General features: G+C 53.2%; 1 protein-coding gene across 1 annotated transcript; it reads left to right on the top strand.

Annotated features, from left to right (window-relative positions):
• The first annotated feature begins 6,954 nt into the window (after positions 1–6,954).
• On the top strand, positions 6,955–20,813 carry ASCL5 (achaete-scute family bHLH transcription factor 5). Its single transcript, XM_021677339.2, has 3 exons — positions 6,955–7,053; positions 9,211–9,213; positions 18,908–20,813. The coding sequence occupies exon 3, from the start codon at positions 19,411–19,413 to the stop codon at positions 20,029–20,031; it is 621 nt and encodes a 206-aa protein (XP_021533014.2). The 5' UTR covers positions 6,955–7,053; positions 9,211–9,213; positions 18,908–19,410; the 3' UTR covers positions 20,032–20,813.
• The last annotated feature ends 1,387 nt before the right edge of the window (positions 20,814–22,200 follow it).

Raw genomic sequence — 22,200 nt, 5'->3', positions numbered from 1 at the left:
GCAGCCGATGATGGAAAAGATACGAAGTGACGTTCTTCATCCCATCTTATGTGATGTAAAAGGAACAGAACTTGGTGCCGTTGTGTTCAGAAATCCTGTCTCCCCTCAAACCCACTCACCACGCTGTTCTGTAATAGATTGGTCCCACCTGGAAAAACAACTGGCTGGGGTTGGGCCTGAGAACCTGAGCCTTAGAATTGGTCTCCACGGTTAGAGGCCAGCACTCATCCCTCGTGTGGCTCTCAGGGAGGCCAATGGAGAGGGAGAAGCCAGCCTGCTTCCTCCTGGCCTTTCCTTCATTCTCCACCCAGCCTGACCCGGTCCTCCTCCTCCTCTTGTTTTCGGGTATCCATCGTTATGCATCTGCCAGCAAAACCCCAACCCCACCCAGTCTGACTTCCCTGCTCCTCCCTGGGCAGCCCGGTGCTGCCGCAGAGGCTGGGGTGCCCTGGCAGGTGCGTGGCCTCCGCCCCCTTCCTTCCCCCACGAGGGCCAATAATCCACTCGAGGCCACTAGGCAACCTTCCTGTCGCCGCTCTCCCTCTCCTAGAAAATCCTGCCTATGACTTCAAGAAAATTGAGTGATCTCTACTCCCTCACCCCCATCGTTAAATCATTCTTCATACTCATCCTGACTGCCTTTGCTAGTCTTGGGGGTAGTGTGTTCCTGCTCAAAGCCAACCCCCCACCCCATATTGCGTGGGACTCCATCATTTCTCCAACTCGCCCCACCAAATATGGCTTGGGACCTTCATTGTTTCTCCAGTTCCCCCAAATACTGCCTGAGACCTCCATCATTTCTCCAACACCTACCCCCAATACTGCCTGGGACCTCCACCATTTCTTCAATCCCCCCCCAATACTGCCTGGGACCTCCATTATTTCTCCAACCCCCCCCCAATACTGCCTGAGACCTCCATTATTTCTCCAACACCCACCCCCAATACTGCCTGGGACCTCCATTATTTCTCCAACCCCCCCAAATACTGCCTGAGACCTCCATCATTTCTCCAACACCCACCCCCAATACTGCCTGGGACCTCCACCATTTCTTCAATCCCCCCCAATACTGCCTGGGACCTCCATTATTTCTCCAACACCCCCAATACTGCCTGGGACCTTCATTTATTTCTCCAACCCCCCCCAATACTGCCTGAGACCTCCACCATTTCTCCAACCCCCCCAATACTGCCTGGGACCTCCACCATTTCTCCAACCCCCCCAATACTGCCTGGGACCTCTACCATTTCTCCAATCCCCCCAATACTGCCTGGGACCTCCATTATTTCTCCAACCCCCCAATACTGCCTGGGACCTCTACCATTTCTCCAATCCCCCCAATACTGTCTGGGACCTTCATTTATTTCTCCAACCCCCCCAATACTGCCTGGGACCTCCACCATTTCTCCAACCCCCCCCAATACTGTCTGGGACCTCCATTATTTCTCCAACCCCCCAATACTGCCTGGGACCTCTACCATTTCTCCAATCCCCCCGTACTGCCTGGGACCTCCATTTCTCCAACCCCCCCAATACTGCCTGGGACCTCCACCATTTCTCCAATCCCCCCAGTTCTGCCTGGAACCTCCATTTCTCCAACCCCCCCCAGTACTGCCTGGGACCTCTACCATTTCTCCAATCCCCCCAGTACTGCCTGGGACCTCCATTTCTCCAACCCCCCCAATACTGCCTGGGACCTCCACCATTTCTCCAATCCCCCCAGTACTGCCTGGGACTTCCATTTCTCCAATCCCCCCAATACTGCCTGGGACCTCCACCATTTCTCCAATCCCCCCAGTACTGCCTGGAACCTCCATTCCTCCAACCCCCCCAATACTGCCTGGGACCTCCACCATTTATCCAATCCCCCCAGTACTGCCTGGGACCTCCATTTCTCCAACCCCCCCAATACTGCCTGGGACCTCCACCATTTCTCCAATCCCCCCAAATACTGTTTGGGACCTTCGTTATGTATTTCTCCAACCCCCCCAATACTGTCTGGGACCTCCATTATTTCTCCAACCCCCCAATACTGCCTGGGACCTCCATTATTTCTGCAACCCCCCCAATACTGCCTGGGACCTCCATCATTTCTCCAACCTTGCCCTGTTTACTGGCCTTTCTCAGCCTAGTAACATGCTCGAGTCTTTGTCCTAAGAAACTTCCAGGGGCTCCAGGTCCAGCCCTGGCCACAGTGGAGTCTCCTCCCTGTCTCTGTGCACTCAGTCATTCACCCCATGCCCCTGCCCGCTGACCTTGACCTCCATACCCCTCTGAAACTGCACCCAGCAAGGTCACAGCTGGCTCTGTGAGCACCAGGCCCAGAGGGTGTCTTTGGTCCTTGTCCTTCAGGCCCTCTCCGCTGTATTTGGTGATGCCGATCCTCCCTCCATAACGCTCTTCGCTTGGCTCCTGGGACCTGGCCTCGTGGGTCTCCTTAGTCTTTCTGACCGTCCCTTCCCTTCCCGCTGAATGTTAGTTTCCCAGGCTTCCATGCTCAGCCTACTTGGCTCAATCTAAAACTTAATTTGTAAGTACTTTCCTTGGAAGTTTATTCTGTTTTGCAGTTTCATGGTGTTTATTCAAACTTCTCTATCTAACCCAGCCCTGACCAGCCCCCAAGCTGCAGACTTGCATATCTGGTTCCCAGTTGGACTGTGCTCCTCAGCACCCCAGAGCCTGTTCAAAATAGGCATGTCTAAGATTAAACCAACCTGTGTCCTGAAATTGGCTTTTATATATATAATATATAACACAGATTTTATACATAAATATATAATGTATATTTTATATATAATACATATTTTATATAAAATAAGCTAATTATATGTAATATAAAATTTTATATATATATATAAACACACACAGACACACACACATGAGACCGGAGTCTTGCTCTGTCTCCCAGGTTGGAGTGCAGTGACATGATCTTGGTTCACTGCAACCTCCACCTCCCGGGTTCAAGTGATTCTCCTGCCTTAGCCTCCCGAGTAGCTGGGACTACAGGCCCGAGCCACCATGCCTGGCTAATTTTTGTGTTTTTAGTAGAGACCGGATCTCACCATGTTGGCCAGGCTGGTCTCGAACTCCTGATCACAAGTCATCCGCCTGCCTCAGCCTCCCAAAGTGCTGGGATTGCATGTGTGAACCACTGTGCCCAGCAGCTTCTTTTATATTCTTAACTGGTGGTACCATCACCCACCAAGTTGTTCAGGCCAGAGACCTGAAGGTCATCAATTCTCGACTCTTCTCTTGTACAATCACAACGTCTCGCCAACTTTACCTCCAAATAGTCCTCAGATCTGTCCCCTCCCCTCAGCCCGTTACCACTGCCCCAGTTCATGCCTCCTCGTTTCTTATCAGATATTACGGTTCTTGTCGGAAGTGCCAGAGAGCATGCTTTTAATCCAACCAGGTCACTTCCCTCCAGAGCCATCAGGGGCTCCCACTTCCTAAGGCATGAGTTCTTTATGGAGCCCTGTAGGGCCTTAAGGCCATGATATGTCTGCTCCTCTGGACTTTAGCCCCAGAAGCAATCGGCAGGAGTCACTGGGTGGGGCCCCTACAAGCTCTTGGAAGTGCTGGAGTTGGACAGGCCCTCCAGATGTGTGCACACCTAGGTGGGTGCCGGGTCTTGGGTACTAGGCAGGCAGCTAATGCCAGGCTGCCCCATGAGGCTCTGTGTCCTGGGTAGGAGCTGCCTCATCTCCCCACCAGCTCTCACAGTTCAGGCCCTGCTCTAGGGGGTGAGGGGATAGCTGAGCTTGAAGAAGTGATGGGACGGGTGGAAGGGGGATGCCCCAAGCCTGCATTTACTGTCTAACACTGGAGCATCTGTTTCCCACTGCACAGGCAGTGCCTACGTGGCTGCAGGGGTCAGTAGGTGCTGTGGACAGAGTATGGTCTGAAAGCCAGAAGCCACCTGGGTTCTCAACCCAGCTCTGCCCCTTGGCAATCCCTGAACCCCTTTGGGCTGGTTTCCTCATCTATAATGATACCAGGCCTCAGGGCTTAGCCTGTATAAATCCTCCAGGAGCTCAGGCGCCCTCAGAGCCAGCCCTGCCTGCAGCCTTGGCTCTGTGCTCAGTTCCACGCCTGGGGACAGGGAGCCAGAGGAGAAGTTACCCCACCTGGAAGTGTGGAATCCAACCTCAACAAGGCTGGGATCTAGCTGAGGGGTCAGTGTTTTCTGGAGCCTAAAGGGCCCCTGGTGACACTGAGCAGGAAGTCCCTGTTGAATCTTCGAACGCTGACGTGATGGGTGGAGTTTATGCGGTGATAGTGATAGCAGTGACCTGACCGAGAACAGCCGGCACTCACTGAGCGCTGACACTGCGGAACTGTTCTAAGCGTTTCACGCATGTTCACGGTGCCCTCCCGCCAACAACCCGGTGCAGTCAGTAGTTGGTAGTTTCTATCTGTAATAACACCAGGCCTCAGGGTCTAGCCTGCAGTAAATCCTCATCAAATGAGGCAGGCGCTGGGGCCTAAAGCTCCCTAAATGACCCATCTTCCAGCTAGTAAAGTAAGTGGCGTGGCTGAGAGCACGTACGCTGAGTTCAGTACTGTGGGCACGAATCCCGACTCCGCCACTTACCAGCTAGGCAGCTTAGAGTAAATATTCAAAATCTGCATGCCTCTGTTTCCTCACTGCGAAATGGGCTATCAACTACTGACTGCACCGGGTTGTTGGCGGGAGGGCATCGTGAACGTGCATGAAACGCTTAGAACAGTTCCGCAGTGTCACCGCATAACCTCCACCCATCACGTCAGGGTTCGCAGATTCAACAGGGACTTCCTGCTCAGTGTCACCAGGGGCCCTTTAGGCTCCAGAAAACCCTGACCCCTCATCAAGATCCCACCCTTGTTGAGGTTGGATTCCACACTTCCAGGTGGGGTGACTTCTCCTCCGGCTCCCCTGTCCCCAGGCGTGGAACTGAGCACAGAGCCAACCTACAGGCACCGTCTGAGGGCGCCTGAGCTCCTAGAGGTTTGGGGGCTCCTCTGATTCCTGCCTCCAGGTAGACACGGAGGCCGAGGCTCCAGGCTGGGAATCAGGACCCCTGACCCTGGCTCTGCTGCTGTTTGCTGTGTGACCTTGGGCAGGACAGGCCTCCTCTCTGATCCTCAGTCTCTCTAGATATCCTCTCCAGACAGAGCACATTGAACTAGCCCATGGTCTAGCAAAGCATGGTGCACACAGGCGAGGCGATTTTAGGTGGTGTCCAGAAAAACACTTTTTAGCAGTAGTTATGTAATTATGTTCAATATATTAGAAAAAAACATAATTGGCACATACACTTCATGATTTTGTGGATATTAATGCTAAGGACGAGTAAAAAGGTGCCGGGGAGTGAGCACATACAAAGAAACCCATCAGGAAAACGGTGAGTGCAAATGGTGCTCTAAAGGGCAGAAGCTGTGGAAGCCGCTGCATGCTGACAGCGCCAGTGTGGGCGCCCTGAGCCAACCGCCCTCCAAGGGACCTTCAGATCCCACATCTGTCAACTACAGAATCTCTAGATTTCAGTCTGCCTGTTGACCAACTGGGGCTGAAAAGGGTGAAGAGAGGGTTTGCTCAAGGCTCTGCCGTTGCAGGGGTGAGAGGCAGCTCAGACCAGGTCCCGGATGGATCCACACCCAGAAACCCAGAAGGACACTGGTACAGGGGCCGGGAGTGTAGACCCCAGGGGAGTGAGACCCCGGAGCCAGACCGCCAGGGTCCAGTCCCAGCACTGACGCTTCCTCGCTGTGTGACCTTGGGCGAATCAATCTGTCTCCGTTTCCCCAGCTAAAACACGGGAATAGTGCCTTCTCTGATGGGGTGTGGTGAGGGTAAGTGTGTGTGAACGAGTCGGGAGCAGGGCCTGGCATGTCATGAGTGCTCAGTGGCTGTGGTTGTCTTTCTTCGCACGTCTCTGTGCAGCGGAAAGGAGGACCTCCCTGCTGCTACCGAGAAAGGTCCCCGTGGCACCTCAGCCCAGTCCCTAGGCTTTTTCTCTCTGCAGAGAAACAATGCAGAGTATGGATGTGGAGTGAGGGTGGGACGGTGGGGAGGCAGAAGCTGGAACACAGGTCTCTCGGCTCCGAGCACAGGCCTCCTCCCTAGAGCCACAGGCCCCGCCATGCAGAGCTGGGCCTTCACCTTGGCAGAGGCTCATCTGGTGGGCCACATATCCCTGGGACACCTCTTCCCTCTCTGGGTGCCACTGGCCTCAGCTGGCCACTGGGGAAGATGGCCTTGGTGACCTCCATGGGCCCCTCCAGCTCTGACACCAGGCAGCTCTGTGCACGTGCAGTGCCACTGCCCTGCAGTCCCTGGCGGGGCCAGCTGTGCGATGGCCCTCCCAGCCCCGCATTGTCTCCCTGGGAGCCGCAGCAGCCCTCCCAGTCACCGGTTCAACCCCAGGAGTGCCAGTGATCACCTGACAGTGCCCACCTGCAAACTGGCATCATGAAAACCACTCCAGAAAGAGTGTGGGCTTCTCCTGACCATAAGGACTTCCCCCATAAAAAGAGACTCCCTGCGTGTTCCTGGGTCTCTCGCCCTTCACGCTCACGATGCGTTTCCTACGCGCTGATTCAAGTCCCTCCTGCTGCACAGACTTCCATTCAGAGGTTATCTGAGGCTCCCTGCCAGCTGGTCCAGATGTGCCACCCTCCCTTGGCTCTCAGCAGCAGGGCAGTGCCCTGGAGGACAGCATCCCCACTCCTCCTAGGCTCCAGCCTGGAGCTGCTTGTCGCCTGCCCAGACTCGGGGCAGCCAATCACAGGAGGCCAGGAGTGGCCTTCTCTCCTCCTTGGGAGCTGATCCCAGATCAGAGAAGCCCCCACCCCCTGCCGCCCCTCTTCCCTCCCCTTCTGGGTGTGTTGCTGTTTGAAGCTGAATCAGGTAAAGTGTACCTGGTTCCCGGTGCTGTGGCAGGAAAGCCTGGCCAGAGGCTGCCGAAGGCGCTGCTGGGCAGGCGGGCAGCCCCGAGATTCCACAATCCCCCCCAGGAGGTTCAAGAGCCACCGATCAGGAACAGCGCTGCTGGAGGAACAAACCCCAAGGTAACCGCGCGAAGATGGTGGCTGAGGGATGTGCCCGAGTTTGATCCTGAAACAGTGATGGCCCCACCTGGCCTGGAGGAGGGAGGCCAGGAACACTGTTTCCTCAGGGCTAAGTCACCCCTGATGGCTTTCCTACTCAAAGGAGAGGATAACAGAGCTAAGCTGCCTGCTAGCTGGGGCCACGGCACCCAGGCGAGATCCACTATGCTGCCAAGGGCATTGCCACTGAGCGGGCATTTTCCCATGGACTTGCTAATGTGAAGGGTCTGGGCAGGGGGAGAGTTGGGCCTGGGTCTGAACTTGGGAGCAGGCTCAGGAGGTGCAGGGCAGCGGTGAGGGGCCTGGTGGCGGGAAAGACTGACAGGCTCACACCCCAGCTCCATCACTTAGTCGTTGTGGGACCATGGGCCATTTGCATATCCAGGTCTCTGTCCTTTCACTTGTTAACTGGGCTAATAATGGTGTATGCCTCACAGCACTGCATGAGAATCAAACGGGTAAAGTGCTTAGACTAGTACTTGGTATAGAATAAATGTTACACAAATATTTTTGTTGTCTTTAATCCTGCTATTAACTAAAAATATGATCCCCCTTAAGCTCACTGAGCCTCAGTTTCTCCACCTGTAAAATGGGAGGAGAAAGTCACTTAAGGGAGGGCGGGGTGCAGTGGCTCATGCCTGTAAGCACAGCCACTCTGGAGGCTGAGATGGGAGGATCACTTGAGGCCAGGAGTTCAAGATTTTGTCTCTCCAAAAACATTTTTAACAATTAACCCAGCATGGTGGTGTGTCGCTGTAATCAAGAGGCTGAGTCAGCAGGATTGCTTGAACCCAGGAGTTCAAGGTTACAGTGAGCTATGATTAGGCCACTGCACTCTAGCCTGCATGACAAGGTGAGATCCTGTTTCAAAAATAAAAAAAAAAAAATTGACTTTAAAAATTGCTAAAGGAACTTGAAGAGATAAAATAAATAAATTGCTAGCACATGGTAGGTGCCTAGTAAATACCAGTCTCATTCCCTGTGGTGTGAGCCAAGATCCTGTCCCGTTAGAACTCAGCATTTTCTCCCACTCAGGGCCTGTGCTTTTAATCCTGCTCCCAGAGAAGGCACTTTGCATTTTCAGGCCCAGACCTCTAGCCCGCTGCTGTACCACAGACGTTAAGCGAAGGTGACACGGCTCGTGAGAGCGCCTGCTTTGCTATAACAGTCACGGATTGGTGACACTCACCTGTGCCCAGCAATTGCCGTTCATCCAGCAGCCATTCGATTGCCCCTCCGCATCAGGACACCTTCTATGTGTCAAGGGCAGGGCTGGGCCTGCAGGATACGGAGGGGGCATAACGTTCCTTCCCTTCAAGGAACTCCTGCTCCTTGAGAGAGCAAGACGCAAAAGCGTGGCAAGGTGAATGGCAAGGCGAGAGCTCGCCAACCAACAATGACCACTGAGAGCCAACACACCAAGGCTCAGGATTCAGGGAGAGGGAGAAAGAGCAGGAACAGGAGAGGGTAGCAGAGCTCTGCGGACAAAGAAAGACCCAAACGGGTCCCAGAAGTAGGAGTAGGAGTTGGATGGGTGGAAAGGCAAGGGGCCGATTCTCCCGGAAAGGGGCAACTCTGTTTAAAAAAAAACATTTTTAACAATTAACCCAGCATGGTGGTGCATCGCTGTAATCCAGAGGCCGAGTCAGGAGGATTGCTTGAGCCCAGGCGTTCAAGGTGACAGTGAGCTATGATTGTGTCACTGCACTCCAATGGGTGTGGAGGGGAGAGCGCAGAGGCTGCTTGAGAGAAGAGGAAGAGTTGTGTTCATGCTGCAGCTGAGGGCCGATCTGGGGATATGGGGGAGGAGAAGGTTGGAGAGAAGGATGGCAGACTGCTGGGAACCTAGATGGCAGGCCTGGGAGTGTGCACAGGTGTTGATTCCCGAGCACTTCCCAGCCACGAAGCATGCCAAGGTGTTTTCATGCACGGTCTCCTTGAACTTGGCAGTAGCCTCAGGAAGTGAGTGCTGTGGCTCTCCCCATCCTACAGAAGAGGAAACGGAATAGGCCTGCACAAGGCCTGGGATATCGCTGGGAAGTGGCAAAGCCAGGGTTCTCAGACACATCTGGCTGGCTCCAGAGTCCCTGGTCGTAAGCCAGGGTACGACAAGTTCAGAGAGTACCAGTTCCCTCTAAAATATGGGTAACCGCAGGCATGAGACAGGCTGGAGAATCCCAGAGACGGCCTGCATGCAGAGGGAGCTGCGAGGGCCTTGGCTGCCAGGAAGGGAACCTGGGGTGCAGGCAGTGGAGAACCAGGGCCGTGGTCCACCCTGGCCGCAGGTCCAGGCTCTCCTGGCCTTGGTCCCTCCTGTGGAGTGGGGGCTGCAGACACCCACTTCACAAGGACACCTGAGGCTCGAATGAGATCCAGAGTGTGAGTTCATGAGTCTCCCTCCCTCATTACAGACGCCATCTCCCCTGCAGCCCTGCAGCTGCAGTCACCTCCCACCTTCACATTCTCTGGATCTATTCATATTATCTGGAGAGGCTACCAGGCCCACCTTCCTTGGGAACACTCAAACTTTTGTTCTGTGGCCCCTAAGGGCATTTTCCCCCCCATGAAATACCCATCACCTGCAAGGGAGACTCCTTCTGTAGAGAAGCGAGTGAGAATCCTCTGTTCCCCTGAGTTGGCAATAATGCGGGCCCCAGGACATTACTCACTGCTTGAGGTCGGCACTGCAGCCTAGGGCAGGAGGGCCGGGCACAGACAGAGGTGATGATGGGTGGGAGGCTCAAGGGCAGAAGCTGGCAGGCAGCGCCCTCGGGGGCAGATTCCATGGTACTCATTGCTCAACCTTAGCCTCCCTGGCTTCCCAACCTATGAACCCAGCTCCAAGGCCGACTGCTCCTCATCAAGGGAGGCTCATGCCCAGCTTGAATTTCTGGGGTTCAAACTGATTTCATCTGCAAAGCTGCCTGGTTTCATCCTGACCGTGACTTCACTGTGTCTATAGGATGATTTTCCTTCCTCTTTGTCTTCTTTGAAATTAACATTGATTCATTGTGAGTGTTCAAAAACACCCTTGAGCACCTACTGTGTGCAACCAGTGATGAAAACAGGAAGCATAGTAACTTGCATTTGCACAGCAGTATGAGTCACTTCAGCCAGAGAGACCAAGTTGAATACTGGGTTCCCAGTCACAGTTTTGGCCAGGGTCTCACCTTTCCCTTCCGCAACCCCCAAATCCACCCCCACTGAGGCTGCTGGACTCCTCAGAAGGTATTTCTACTCCCTGAAAGGCAAAGTAAGGAGTCGTTTTATCTGATTGTGAGATTTGAGCAGAGTCACATTAGCACTTACTGGTGGCTTTGAGACAAGAGTCCAGGAGTCCGGCTCCTGAGCCATAGACTCTTCCTCCTCCCCTTGGGGGTTGGGGGTAGTAGGAGTAATGTAGGGAACGGACTTTCTTCTGAATCTGAGACTTATTCTTCTGGGCTAAGAAAGATGCATCCCTGGACAGATGACGATGCCGACTCAGTCCCAGAGTGTAGAAAGGATCCCTTGAATCCCAGATCAACACTTGTCAGTTGTGTGACCTGGGGCAAGTTGCTTAGCCACTCTGTGCCTTGTTCTTCTCATCTGTAAGATGGAGACACCATCCGTCCTGACATCATAGCGCTGTAACGAGAGTTTTGTGGCACACTTAGAGCAGCGACTGACATATAGGTAAGTGCTAGGTGTGTGTGGCACTGTGACTAACGTGGCCCTTCACTCCTCTACTAAACTGAGGACAGCAGTTGGCGTTGTCCTCTGCTGGGTCGCCAGAAGGGTTCCTGGAAGGAGCTCAGGAGGTGTTATTTGGTAGGTGGATTGGCAGGCAATAGAACACACGGTTGAATGAATCCAATTTATTAGAATTATTTGAATTCAGTTACCCTTTTCATTCAAAGATTTGAGGGAAAAAAAAACAGATACTTAATGCGTAGAATTTTCCCTTCAGACATTGTGAGGGCAGATGTGACTTAGGAATCTCCTGAGTGTGAGCATGGTACTGTGCCCATTGCAATGTTGGTGGGGCACCTGCCCTTCTGGACTTCTCTTAGCTACATACAAGGGTCCTAGAGCTTGCGGGAGCTTTTCCGAAATAATAACAGCTGCCATTAATTCAGTTGTTATTAGGGGCCACGTGGCTCACATACGTTACCTTTATCTTTACAGTAACCTCTAAGGCAGGTATTATTACCCTCGCTTTTCAGATGCGGAAACGGGCTTACAGAAATCAACAACTGGCCTAAAGCTACTTAACCAGTAAGAGCAGCACCAGGACTCATCCCAGCCAGTTGATCTAAAGCCCATGCTCAGAGTTTAGAAGGTAGAAGCCTGATATTTTTCCTGGGAAGTGGGGCTAGTTGCCTCTGGGAACATCTTCCCATGACTCCACAGCGTTGCAAATGCCCAGTTATATTCAGGGAACTGGGAAGAACTAAGCTCCTCGCCCAACTCCGGCCCCCAGGAGATCTTGTAACAATCATGACTCATCAAAAAGTTGGGGACCCCTGCCCAGCCAAGAAAGTCCTCATATATCAACCCAATGAGACTCTGGTGAATTCGACCAGCGGTGTGACCCTGAGCAGCCGCTCAGCCTCTCTGAGCATGTTTTCTCTTCTGTTCTGTAAACAGGAACAGTAATAGCTCCTCGCAGGTGTGAGGATGACATGAGATAGGGAAAGCAGAGCATGCCGCAAAGCGCCAGGCATCAGAGGGCACCTAATCCACGCTAGCCCTTCCTTCTCCACCCTCTTTCTCTTCTTTAAGACTCTCAGCAAAGTGATGCCGCATTGAGGACTCAGCTTGCTCAGCCCATGTCAAAGCTCTGTGAGCTTTTTCCTTCATGAAACTGGATGCAGACAGGTGGCTGGGAAGCAACAGAGGTTTCCAAACTGGGGGCAGGGAGGATGGCATGGAGGGCCGTGGGAGGCTCTGGGACCCACGGATAGTACTGCCTCATTCAGGGCAGGTTAAGGGGCACGTAGGGCTGGAATCCCGCCTGCACAGCTCGACAGCCACCCAGAGCATGAAGCATCATTTTCTAACCCAGCAAGGTGCCATGTGGGCTCATGGGCACAGGGCCTGGCTGCCCCTTCTCCCATCAACGTTGAAACTATATCCATCAAGATTCTGAAAGGATTGTTTATGTTGAATATGGGGTCTGGAGTGTTCACTGTGTTTATGGTGGGGGTGGTGGGGTTATCCTTCTAGAAATATTCACCAGATATGTGAACAGAAAGGGAGACGGTAGGATTTCCTCTTTGGTTTCTTGTTGTTGTTTTGGGGTTTTTTTTGAGATAGGGTCTGGGTCTGTCACTCAGCCAGGTGCAGTGGTGCAGTCACAGCTCACCGCAGCCTCCACCTCCGGGGCTCAACTCCCACCTCAGCCTCCAGAGTAGCTGGGACTACAGGCGTGCATCACCAAGTCCAGTTAATTGCTTTTATTTTCAGTAGAGACAGGGTCTCCACAAAAGTATGCAGAACCTAATGAAAGACGAATGTGATATTTAATGAGAGATTTTTTTCAAGTTAGTGATAAAAAGATGGCCTGCTTAATGAATGCAAAATAAATTGACACTGCTCATTATTGGTCTACAAAATTAAAACAGAACCCTATTTGAAACCCATTTACAAAACTGAGTTCCTAAAGGGAAATGTAGGGGTGAGTAAGACTTAAACAGGACTAGAAACACAAGTTTCCCAAGCTGGTCACAAATTCCTGGGCTCAAGCGATCTCCCACCTCGGCCTCTGAAAGTGCTGGGATTACAGGGGTGAGCCACCACACCCGGCCCCTATTTGTTTTCCAAAATATATATTTATCCTGGATATTTAAAGGCAGAATTTCCTGAAGGGTGTTCTATTTGATGTTAGTAGGCTTAAGACAATTTATTTTTAAGTGTTCTGTGATCCGTTTGGGAATTTGGGGGTTAAGCACACACAGGATTCTTTACTCAAAGGGCTTCGCAGAGCCTCTGATGCTAATGTGCCCTCCAAGGGCTAATGCTAATGTGGGTATCCCAGGAGGGGCAGAGGGGCATGCGGGGAGCTGCATTTATCAACTTATGGAGCCCTCAGGGGAAAGGTTTAAGCACCCACCTTGCCTGGAGGCAGGGGGATGAGTGAGGATGCCACAAAGCTAATGAATGAATTCTGGCTTTCTGAGTCCTCGGCTTCCTTACAAATGTTCCCAGCTTTTGGCAGCAGTGGGTAGAGGGGAGGTTATGAAAGCAATCTCCCTGCTGCTTCTCAAAAGCAACATTATGGACCAGTCAACTCTCAGAAATCTCTCAGAGTGGTAGGAGAAGAAGACTATGGAATCACGTTCCCCAGTACCTCCCCCAGAGCCATGGGCTCCCTGCCGAAAGAGACACGTTCAGCCAGTTTCTGACCTCAGACCCCCAGCTCTGGTTCCAGTCCCAGCAAAGACAATGAGAAGCTGGAAAGTGGAATCATGTTGTCTGCTTCTTCAAGTTCACATCGGCCTTCGTCTCCCCAGGGCTTCCCACCAGTGTCAAGCAACAAACACTGAGTTTCTACCGTGTGTCTCAAAGAAGGATGAGACCAGAGTTCTTGGGCTCACAGTTTACAGCCTGGGTTGGGGGCAGTGACAGGAAGAGCCCTGGGGAGAGGGCCCTTAGGCTGCCTGTCACCCGCACAGAGCATAAGGCTGAGGAGAGTGGGGAGACAGGGCCCTGGAGAACGTTGGGCACCAGGGAGAGGCCTGGGAGAGATGGGCAGGGGATGAGTATGAAACCATCGACAGTAAGTTATGATAATGGGCCATCCCTGGGGGTGTGGACAGTGAGACCCTCTGGCAATAGGGACAACAAGGGGCTAATAGGATGCTGCACAACTAGAAGCAGCAAGGCCTTGCAAAGGAGGCCCGGGAGACCCGTGCTAGCAATGCACCCTCTCTCGTGCAAGTCAGATTTGAGGATTAGAAAGTTCTTTGCACAATAACTGTGCACGGTACAACTGAAGCACAGACTTCAGACGTAAGAGCTCAGTGTAGCTTTTGCATCACAAAGAAAGCTCTTGGGGGACACAGCAGTCACTTCTTGCCAAGCACATCTGCCCGGTTGTTTCCCAGAGCAAAGTAAACTAGAGTACAGCTGGTGATGAATGGGTTGCTGGGGCCGAGGAGTGGCTCCTGTCCCAGAGAGGAACCAGGGCCCCTTAAAAAGGCGGACCGCGTTGCCTGCAACTAATAGTCTGTGCCTACCTAAGGCAATCAGGGGGTTCATTCAGCTAGCCATGGGGGCTAAGAGTGAAGGGAAAGCTCTTCCACTGTTTCGGAGCCACATTTTTATAGTAAGTTGCCTAATGCTGATGCAATGTGCTATTTTTTATTCAAACAAAGTACATCTAATTGTATTAATACATATTTTATGTATTGGTACATAGTGAAAGTTTAGGTGATATGAATTGCTTCACAAACACAGGGAGAACATTAGTAGATGTTGACAGAAAACTCAGTAGCTTTTCCTAAGGGGTCTTCTCTTACTCTGAATTTTCCAGAAGATCTAGGGACCCACAGTCCCCAAAGGGAGCTGTCACAGGAAGTGATGACTTTGACACCCGTGGGGTCGGCATGGGAATTTCATCCATGGGCAGCCGCCATTGCTTCTCATCACCACACGGTGGCGCCATTGACAGCTGGTTCTGCCCAGTCCTATGAACCTAGCGGATGAGTAGGTTCCCTGCTACTGACCGATGCTCCTGGGGTCTCTGCTCAGGTTTTCTAAGCTCGGGCAAGGGGGCTTCTGCTGCTTGAATCAGTCTGACGATACTCCAGTCGTCATCTTCCCAGCAGCAGAAACCCATGGGCCACCCTCCAAGCACATCTTCAAGGGGATGCTACCCTCCCAAAAGACGACCAGGGTGACCTGCAGTACTTCTCTTATCAGAACAGAAGCTAAATAACAGCATCATAATTTGAATCTTCAGTGGGACATCCCCTCCAGGGATTATAATTATAATTCCTTTCCAGCGGGAATTATAATTTACTAAGATCCTTTTGTTAGGTCAACGTAAAGCTCTCCCATCCTTTGATCAGATGAGAAGCCACTAGGAGGGAGAGGTAGGAAACTGAGGGGTAGATTAGCCTTTATTAGTTCACGAATTCCTAACCGTGGGGCCTTAAAAAGTGACTTAACCTTCATGGGCCTCAAGTCTCTCACCAGTAAAAGCAGATAATATTAGCACCTACCTCTCAAGGACGGCGTGAGAATTCAAGATGATTCATGTCAGGCTCTTAGCACGGTGTCTTGCACATGATGCATAATAAGTGCAGCTATGATTATCATCACCATTATTATTATTTCACTACAATGCTTGTTTACTGTTCTATCCCAGTTCCTAGGGCAGTCCCAGGACACGCAGGGCCCTCTGCATACATTTACTGAATGAAAATCATGCTGCTTAATGGTCATGGGCTACACAGTGCCCCTCGGCTTCTGTACTCAGTGATGGAAGCAGAACACAGTTCCCTTGCAGGTGTGTACTCACCTATGCTACCCGGCAGGTAGATTGTAAGGTTTTTTTGTTTGTATTTGTGTTTTTTTTTTGTTTTTTTTTTTTTTTTTGAGACGGAGTCTCGCTTTGTCACCCAGGCTGGAGTGCAGTGGCACGATCTCAGCTCACTGCAACCTCTGCCTCCTGGGTTCAAGCGATTCTGTGCCTCGGCCTCCCTAGTAGCTGGGATTATAGGCACATGTCACCACCCCTGGCTAATTTTTGTATTTTTAGCAGAGACGGGGTTTCACCATGTTGGCCAGGCTGGTTTCAAACTCCTGACCTCAAGTGATCCACCTGCCTCGGCCTCCCAAAGTGCTGGGATTATAGGCATGAGCCACTGCGCCCGGCCTATACGTTCTAATTTTTTTTTTTTTTTTTTTTTGAGACAGGATCTCACTCTGTCGCCGAGGCTGGAGTGCAGTGGTGCAGTCTCGGCTGACTGCAACATTTGCCTCCTGGGCTCAAGCCATCCTCCCAACTCAGCCTCCGCCTGAGTAGCTAAGACCACAGACACGTGCCACTGCACCCCACTAATTTTTAAATTTTTTTGTAAAGACAGGGTTTTGCCACATTGCCTAGGCTGGTCTCAAACTTCTGTGCTCAAGTGATCCTCCCTCCTTGGCCTCACAAAGTGCCAGGATTACAGGCGCGAGCCACCCCGCCTGGCCTATCAGTTCTTTTCTAAAAGTAAAGACAAAATTGGCTCAAGAAATACATAGTCCAGCTGTGAGATTTCTTGTTTGAATCACCTTTCTGAATTGTTATATGAAAAAAATATAAATAGTATATGAGGAAAACAGATAAGTTATAAATAATGAATCAACATGAACAGATAGTAAGTTGTATTTGTTAAAATTGTCATAAACTTCTGACCTCTATCAAATTAAATTTAAATAATTAAGTCAAGCTCGGGTGCTGTGGCTCACGCCTGTAGTCCCAGCACTTTGGGAGGCTGAGGCAGGCAGACCACCAGGTCAAGAGATCAAGACCATCTTGGCCAACATGATGAAACCCCATCTCTACTAAAACAAAAAGTAGCTGGGCGTGGTGGCGCGAGCCTGTTGTCCCAACTACTCAGGAGGCTGAGGCAGGAGAATCCCTTGAACCCAGGAGGAGGGGGATGCAGTGAGCCAAGATCACGTCACTACACTCCAGCCTGGTGACAGAGCGAGACTCCCTCTCAAAAAAAAAAAAAAAATTAAATCAAATATGAATAGACAGAAATCATATGGGAGAGTGCAATCTGGATCCCATAAAGAGCACTGCTGGAAAATCATTTTGAGCTCCCATTATGTGCCTAGCACTGAGCAAGGGACCGATAGGCATTACCTGAGAAATAAAAGCCCTAGCCCCTGCCTTCCGACTGCTTACATTCTGGTTGAAGACTTAGAATGCACAACCTCAAAAAGAATTTGCCACCTTAGAATGCACAACCCATGTTGGAAGCTGGAGAGCTCGGGCAGTCAGGATGGGTAGGAGCTGGAATCGAGGATGGCTGGACTCTGGGTAAAGCAGAGAGGTGTAGAGAGGGCCCCCCGGACCAGAGCCAGCGTAAGCCAAGCGTGAGATCAGGAGAGCAAGGAGTTCCAGAGAAGACTTGACCTGATAGATCTGAGGGTCTGTTTGAGAGACATTTTCTAGAACCTTCTCTTGAAAGCAACGGGGAGCCTTTGAAGGCCATTGAGAAGGGGAGGGATATGTGAATTTGTCCTGAATTCTCAGATATTTGGTTTCACGTGTGTGTGTGTGTGTGTGTGTGTGTGTGTGTGTGTATGGAGTTTTGCTGTCATCCGAGCTGAAGTGCAGTAGCATGATCTTGGTTCACTGCAACCTCCACCTCCCGTGTTCAGGCGATTCTCCTGTCTCAGCCTCCCAAGTAGCTGGGATTACAGGCGCCCACCAGCCCACCCAGCTAGATTTTGTATTTTCAGTAGAGACGGGGTTTCAACCATGCTGGCCAGACTGGTCTCGAGCTTCTGCCCTCAAGTGATCCACCCACCTCAGCCTCCCAAAGTGCTGGGATTATAGGCGTGAGCCACTGGGCTCGGCCTGGTTTCACTTTTGAGAGCATATCTAAGTCCGTGATGCTTAGAATCACTGTTGCTTTTTCTTGGTCCTCATTTAGTGTGGTGGACAAAGCCAGCTGGAAACAGACTCGGGGCTTGCAAAAAGGACAGAGGTGAGAGAGTGCAGAAGGAGACATTCTCAGGAATCTGACTTTGCCGCCTGTCAGGGAGAGAGCCAGCCCTTTTTGTCTCTTGGGGAGGCTGTGCCCCGTGGCCAAGGCGTCACGCTGCCCATCACTCATTCACTTGCTGAGTCCTGAGCTTTTTTTATGAAGAAGAGAAAAATAATAGTTCAATACGTGCTAAGATGGCACTCATGGGACACTGCAGACACACACAAGAGGGAGGAGTGGGATCAGAGAGGCTTCCCAGACAAAATGGCACCTCGCTCGGATCTGATAACCACATGCAATGAAGCTTGGTGGCACCTAAACTCAACACAGACCAATTATTTCTGAAATAACAGCTTCCTAAAGCCTATGAAAGGCTGCGCGTAATCAGTTCCAACCTGACAAGCCCAGCTTTCTGCCTAATCCTCTCTGTTATTCCACACGTATTTGTGGAGCATCCATTACTTGACAGGGGCGGGCTAGGCTTGGGGCACGCAGGTGAAAGAACGGACACCTCCATCAGGTGCCATGGAGAAACCCAGGGTGGGGTAAGACGGTGTCTCCCGGACCATCTGGAAAGGGGTAAGATCCTTTGATGACTGTCTATGCCAGGCAGAGGGCTTTGAACGGCCCAACACCTACCTTGTAATCAAAGAGGCATTCCTTTCCATGAAGAGATGGCTTCCCTTGTTGGCTGATGGCTGCTGCTGCTAATTCAATAGACAGTCTCAGACTTCCTTCTAGATGTAAAGCCCTGGAAGGGATCAGTGATGAGACTTAATTCCCACTCTCGAGGGACGTGACCAAATTGGGCATTTGTATAAGCTGTGCCCTTTAGGAGGTGTTTTTGCATATATTTCTTCACATCTGATTCTCATATCTTATTAATATCCTGTGGAGGATATTTCCCTTGTCCTTCCGTTACGGAAACCACCACTCACAGTGGTCACCCGACTACTAAAGGGGTGGGCACAAGATTTTAAGCCAGATCTGTGCCCCTTCAGCAGCCAACTGTCTCTCCTCCTGAGGCTTACAGTCCCATTTGTGGGTGAGGATGATACAAAGAAGCCCATAATACAGGCCTTTCCTAACCGATATGTTCACTCTCCTCTCCTCTTCTTTAGAATGTTCTCCGGACTTCCTCCGCCGAACTGGCGCACTCCTAACAGCAGCCATCAGCGTGAGCACCCCTGACAGCCCAGGGTTCTCGAGGCCGTGAGGACCAACAACCAGGCGCTGGGGTAGGGGAGGGGGGCATGGAACCTGGGGTTTAGGCCGGAGGTGCCCATGTTGGAAGGCAGGAAGAGGCAGGGCGCACGGCTCTGTGGCGGTGCCCATGGGTGCTGTGGAGCGGGGTGACGGCCCTCAGAGTTCCGCGGCGCCATGGGCTGGATCTGAGAAGGCGGGCACCGACCCCCTGGGAGGGGCCACACTTGTCCAGGGCGATGGCTCGTGTTAGGGAGTTCTCGGAAGCCACCCTAAAGGGCGAGAAGAGGCCCTAGCAAGTCCTGGCACCCCGGAGCTGCTGCTAGCGATGTGACTCGCCCCAGCGGTGGAGACCAGTGCAGACCCCAAGCAGGGGCCATTCGCTGGGGGACTCTCTCCGGGTCCAGCTCCACGCGGCACCATGAACAATAACTTCTGCCGGGCGCTGGCGGACCGGAGGCCCCTGGGCTCCCCCGGCTGCATGCAGCTGAGCATCGTGCCCCCTCCCCGGCAGGCGCCCCTGCCCCGCGCCGAGCCCCTGGGCAACGTGCCCTTCCTGCTGTACCCGGGGCCCTCCGAGCCGCCCTACTACGACGCCTACGCGGGGGTGTTCCCCTACGTGCCCTTCCCCGGCGCCTTCGGGGTCTACGATTACCCCTTCGAGCCCGCCTTCATCCAGAAGCGCAACGAGCGCGAGCGGCAGCGCGTCAAGTGCGTCAACGAGGGCTACGCGCGCCTCCGCGGCCACCTCCCCGGCGCCCTGGCCGAGAAGCGGCTCAGCAAGGTGGAGACGCTGCGCGCCGCCATCCGCTACATCAAGTACCTGCAGGAGCTGCTGAGCGCGGCCCCCGACGGCGCGCCGCTCCCCGCCGCCCGCGTCCTCCCGGGCACCGGGCCCTGCCCCGCGCCGCCCGCCGCCCCCCGGCCCGACCGCCCCGGCGACGGCGAGGACCGGGCGCCCTCCTCCCTGGTGCCAGAGTCATCCGAGTCCTCCTGCTTCTCCCCCTCGCCTTTCTTGGAGTCGGAGGAATCCTGCCACTGATCTGGCCTGTGGCCGTCCCCGGCTTGGGGGTTGATCCGCCCGCCCCGTCCCACTCTCGGGAGCAGCGGGGGGCTGCTGGGTCACCCGCGATGCGCAGCAAGCCGGTGACTGTAGGAGGCCCGCGGACACCCTCCCTCCTCCACCAGCTTGGGGCGGAAGTGCGGGCAAGGGGTGCGAGGGGCGCGATGGAGACCTGAGGAGCTCCGCGGGTGCAGCGAGGGGCAGGGCCTGGGACTGCTCCGGGCGCGCTGCCTTCCCTCCGGGGTGCAGGGGGGCACCCCAGGACCGTCATCCCTGGGTCTGGCTCCCGCTCGGCCTCAGGTGGCTCTGGTCCGTCCTTCCTCGCCCCAGGCGCAGCCCAGTCTCTGCGAGTCCGCGGGAGGCGAGCCCGGCTTTGATCCCTCGGTTATATGCCCTGCTGTCCACCAGATGGCCTCAAATACAAACGACTTCTTCGAGAGCGCGCTTGGCCCTTGAGAAAGGAACCCAGAAGAAGGGATGGGAGACCAGACTGCTGCCGGCGCTCAGCCCAGAGGGAACCCACAGACTTAGCAGAGGCGACCTGTGTGCCCTGGTGGCGTTCTCTGGCTTCCTTGGTGGGGGGCGATCATTCCCTCCCCGCCCCCGCAATGAGGTCGTCTAGTTTCGTCCCAGGCTGGGTGGGAACTGTGTTTTTTCCTCAGACTGTAAGCCTTGGGGGAGGGGGTGTGCATATGGGTACATTGGCACTGTGTTGGCACCAAAGAGCTAAATAAAATGATTGTTGAATTTTCTCATTCCTAGATCATTGTCTACCCTCACCCTTCCTGGTGCCCCGTTCTCATTCCCGCACCCAGTCCAGAGTACTTGCTGGGAGGGTATGTGGGCTGCAGTGTTAGCTCAGAGATTCAATGAACTTTCTTTTTTTCCACAGAGTTTTGCTGTCTCCCAGGCTGGAGTGCAGTGGTGTGATCCTTCCTCACTGCAACCTTCACCTCCTGGGTTCAAGCGATTCTCCTGCCTCACCCTCCAGAGTAGCTGGGATTATAGGCGCACACCACCATGCCCACTAAATTTTGTATTTTTAGAGAGTCCAGGTTTCACCATGTTGGCCATGCTGGTCTCGTACTCCTGACCTCAAGTGATCTGCCCACCTTTGCTTCCCAAAGTGCTGGAATTACAGACATGAGCCACCTCACCTGGCCTCAATGAACTTTTTGTCTCACTCTGTCACCCACGCCGGAGTGCAGTGGCGCAATCTTGGCTCACTGCAGCCTCAACCTCCTCGGTTCAACTGATCATCCCACCTTGGCCTCCCTAGTAGCTGGGACTACAAACACACACCATCGCACCCTGCTAATTTGTGTAATTTTTGTAGAGACAGAGTTTCATCACGTTGCCCTGGCTGGTCTCAAACTCCTGAGCTCAAGCTATCCGCCCACCTTGGCCTTCCAAAATGTTGGGATTACAAGCGTGAGCCACCATGCCTGGCCTCAGTGAACACAGGGAGTGTAGTGTATGTGGGGACTCTCCAGAGGAGGGGCCAGAGTCCCAGAGATGAAGCACACAAGCTTTACACCTGTAGGGGTGGGAGGAGGTGGGGAAGAAAGATACACAGTAGATGCTCCACAGTGAGGCAGGTGCTATGTCAGAGGTGTGCACACTCGGGGCTGTCCTGGGAGCCTTCCAGCCCACTGGGGAGGCGTTTACTGTTTCCCTGACATGGGATTGCTTGGGGGTTGGGTGAGGGTATGCTTGGGGAGTCTTGGCTGATGATGCAGATACTGAGATGAGTGTTGGAGGGCGGGGTGCTGTGGAGCTGTCCTGACTTAGGCTGCCCAGTGCCTTCTCCAGACAATGTCATGGAGCTGAGGAGGGGGAAACCTAATTTTGGCATGAGGGGGCCACTCTGCAGTTGGAGGTTTCATAGCGAAGGCTACCCCTTCCCTACCTCTGTGGCCCCAGGCTTGAAACCTTCCATCCCAACTCCGTCTCCCGCTGCCCCTGCCCCCTCCCAGGCCTGTGTGTAGGCTCTTTCCCCAACCCGCCGCCCTACTCAGGGGACAGATTGGGAAGTCACTGGCTGGGCTGGATGGAATGACAGCTGCCTGGCCTCGGGAGCTCAGGCCCGGCAGCAGGGAGCCGAGTGGAAGCTAATTTTACTTGCTGGGAGCGAGGAGAGTAATCCTC

The sequence above is a fragment of the Aotus nancymaae genome, unplaced genomic scaffold (genome assembly GCF_030222135.1).
Source record: "Aotus nancymaae isolate 86718 unplaced genomic scaffold, 86718_ANA_hifiasm-v0.15.2.pri h1tg000039l, whole genome shotgun sequence".
NCBI lineage: Eukaryota > Metazoa > Chordata > Mammalia > Primates > Aotidae > Aotus > Aotus nancymaae.
This window is presented reverse-complemented; position numbering and strand designations above follow the sequence as displayed.

Coding starts and splice junctions, on each gene's coding strand:
- ASCL5 (XM_021677339.2), top strand. CDS start 19,411: ATGAACAATAACTTCTGCCGGGCGCTGGCGGACCGGAGGCCCCTGGGC.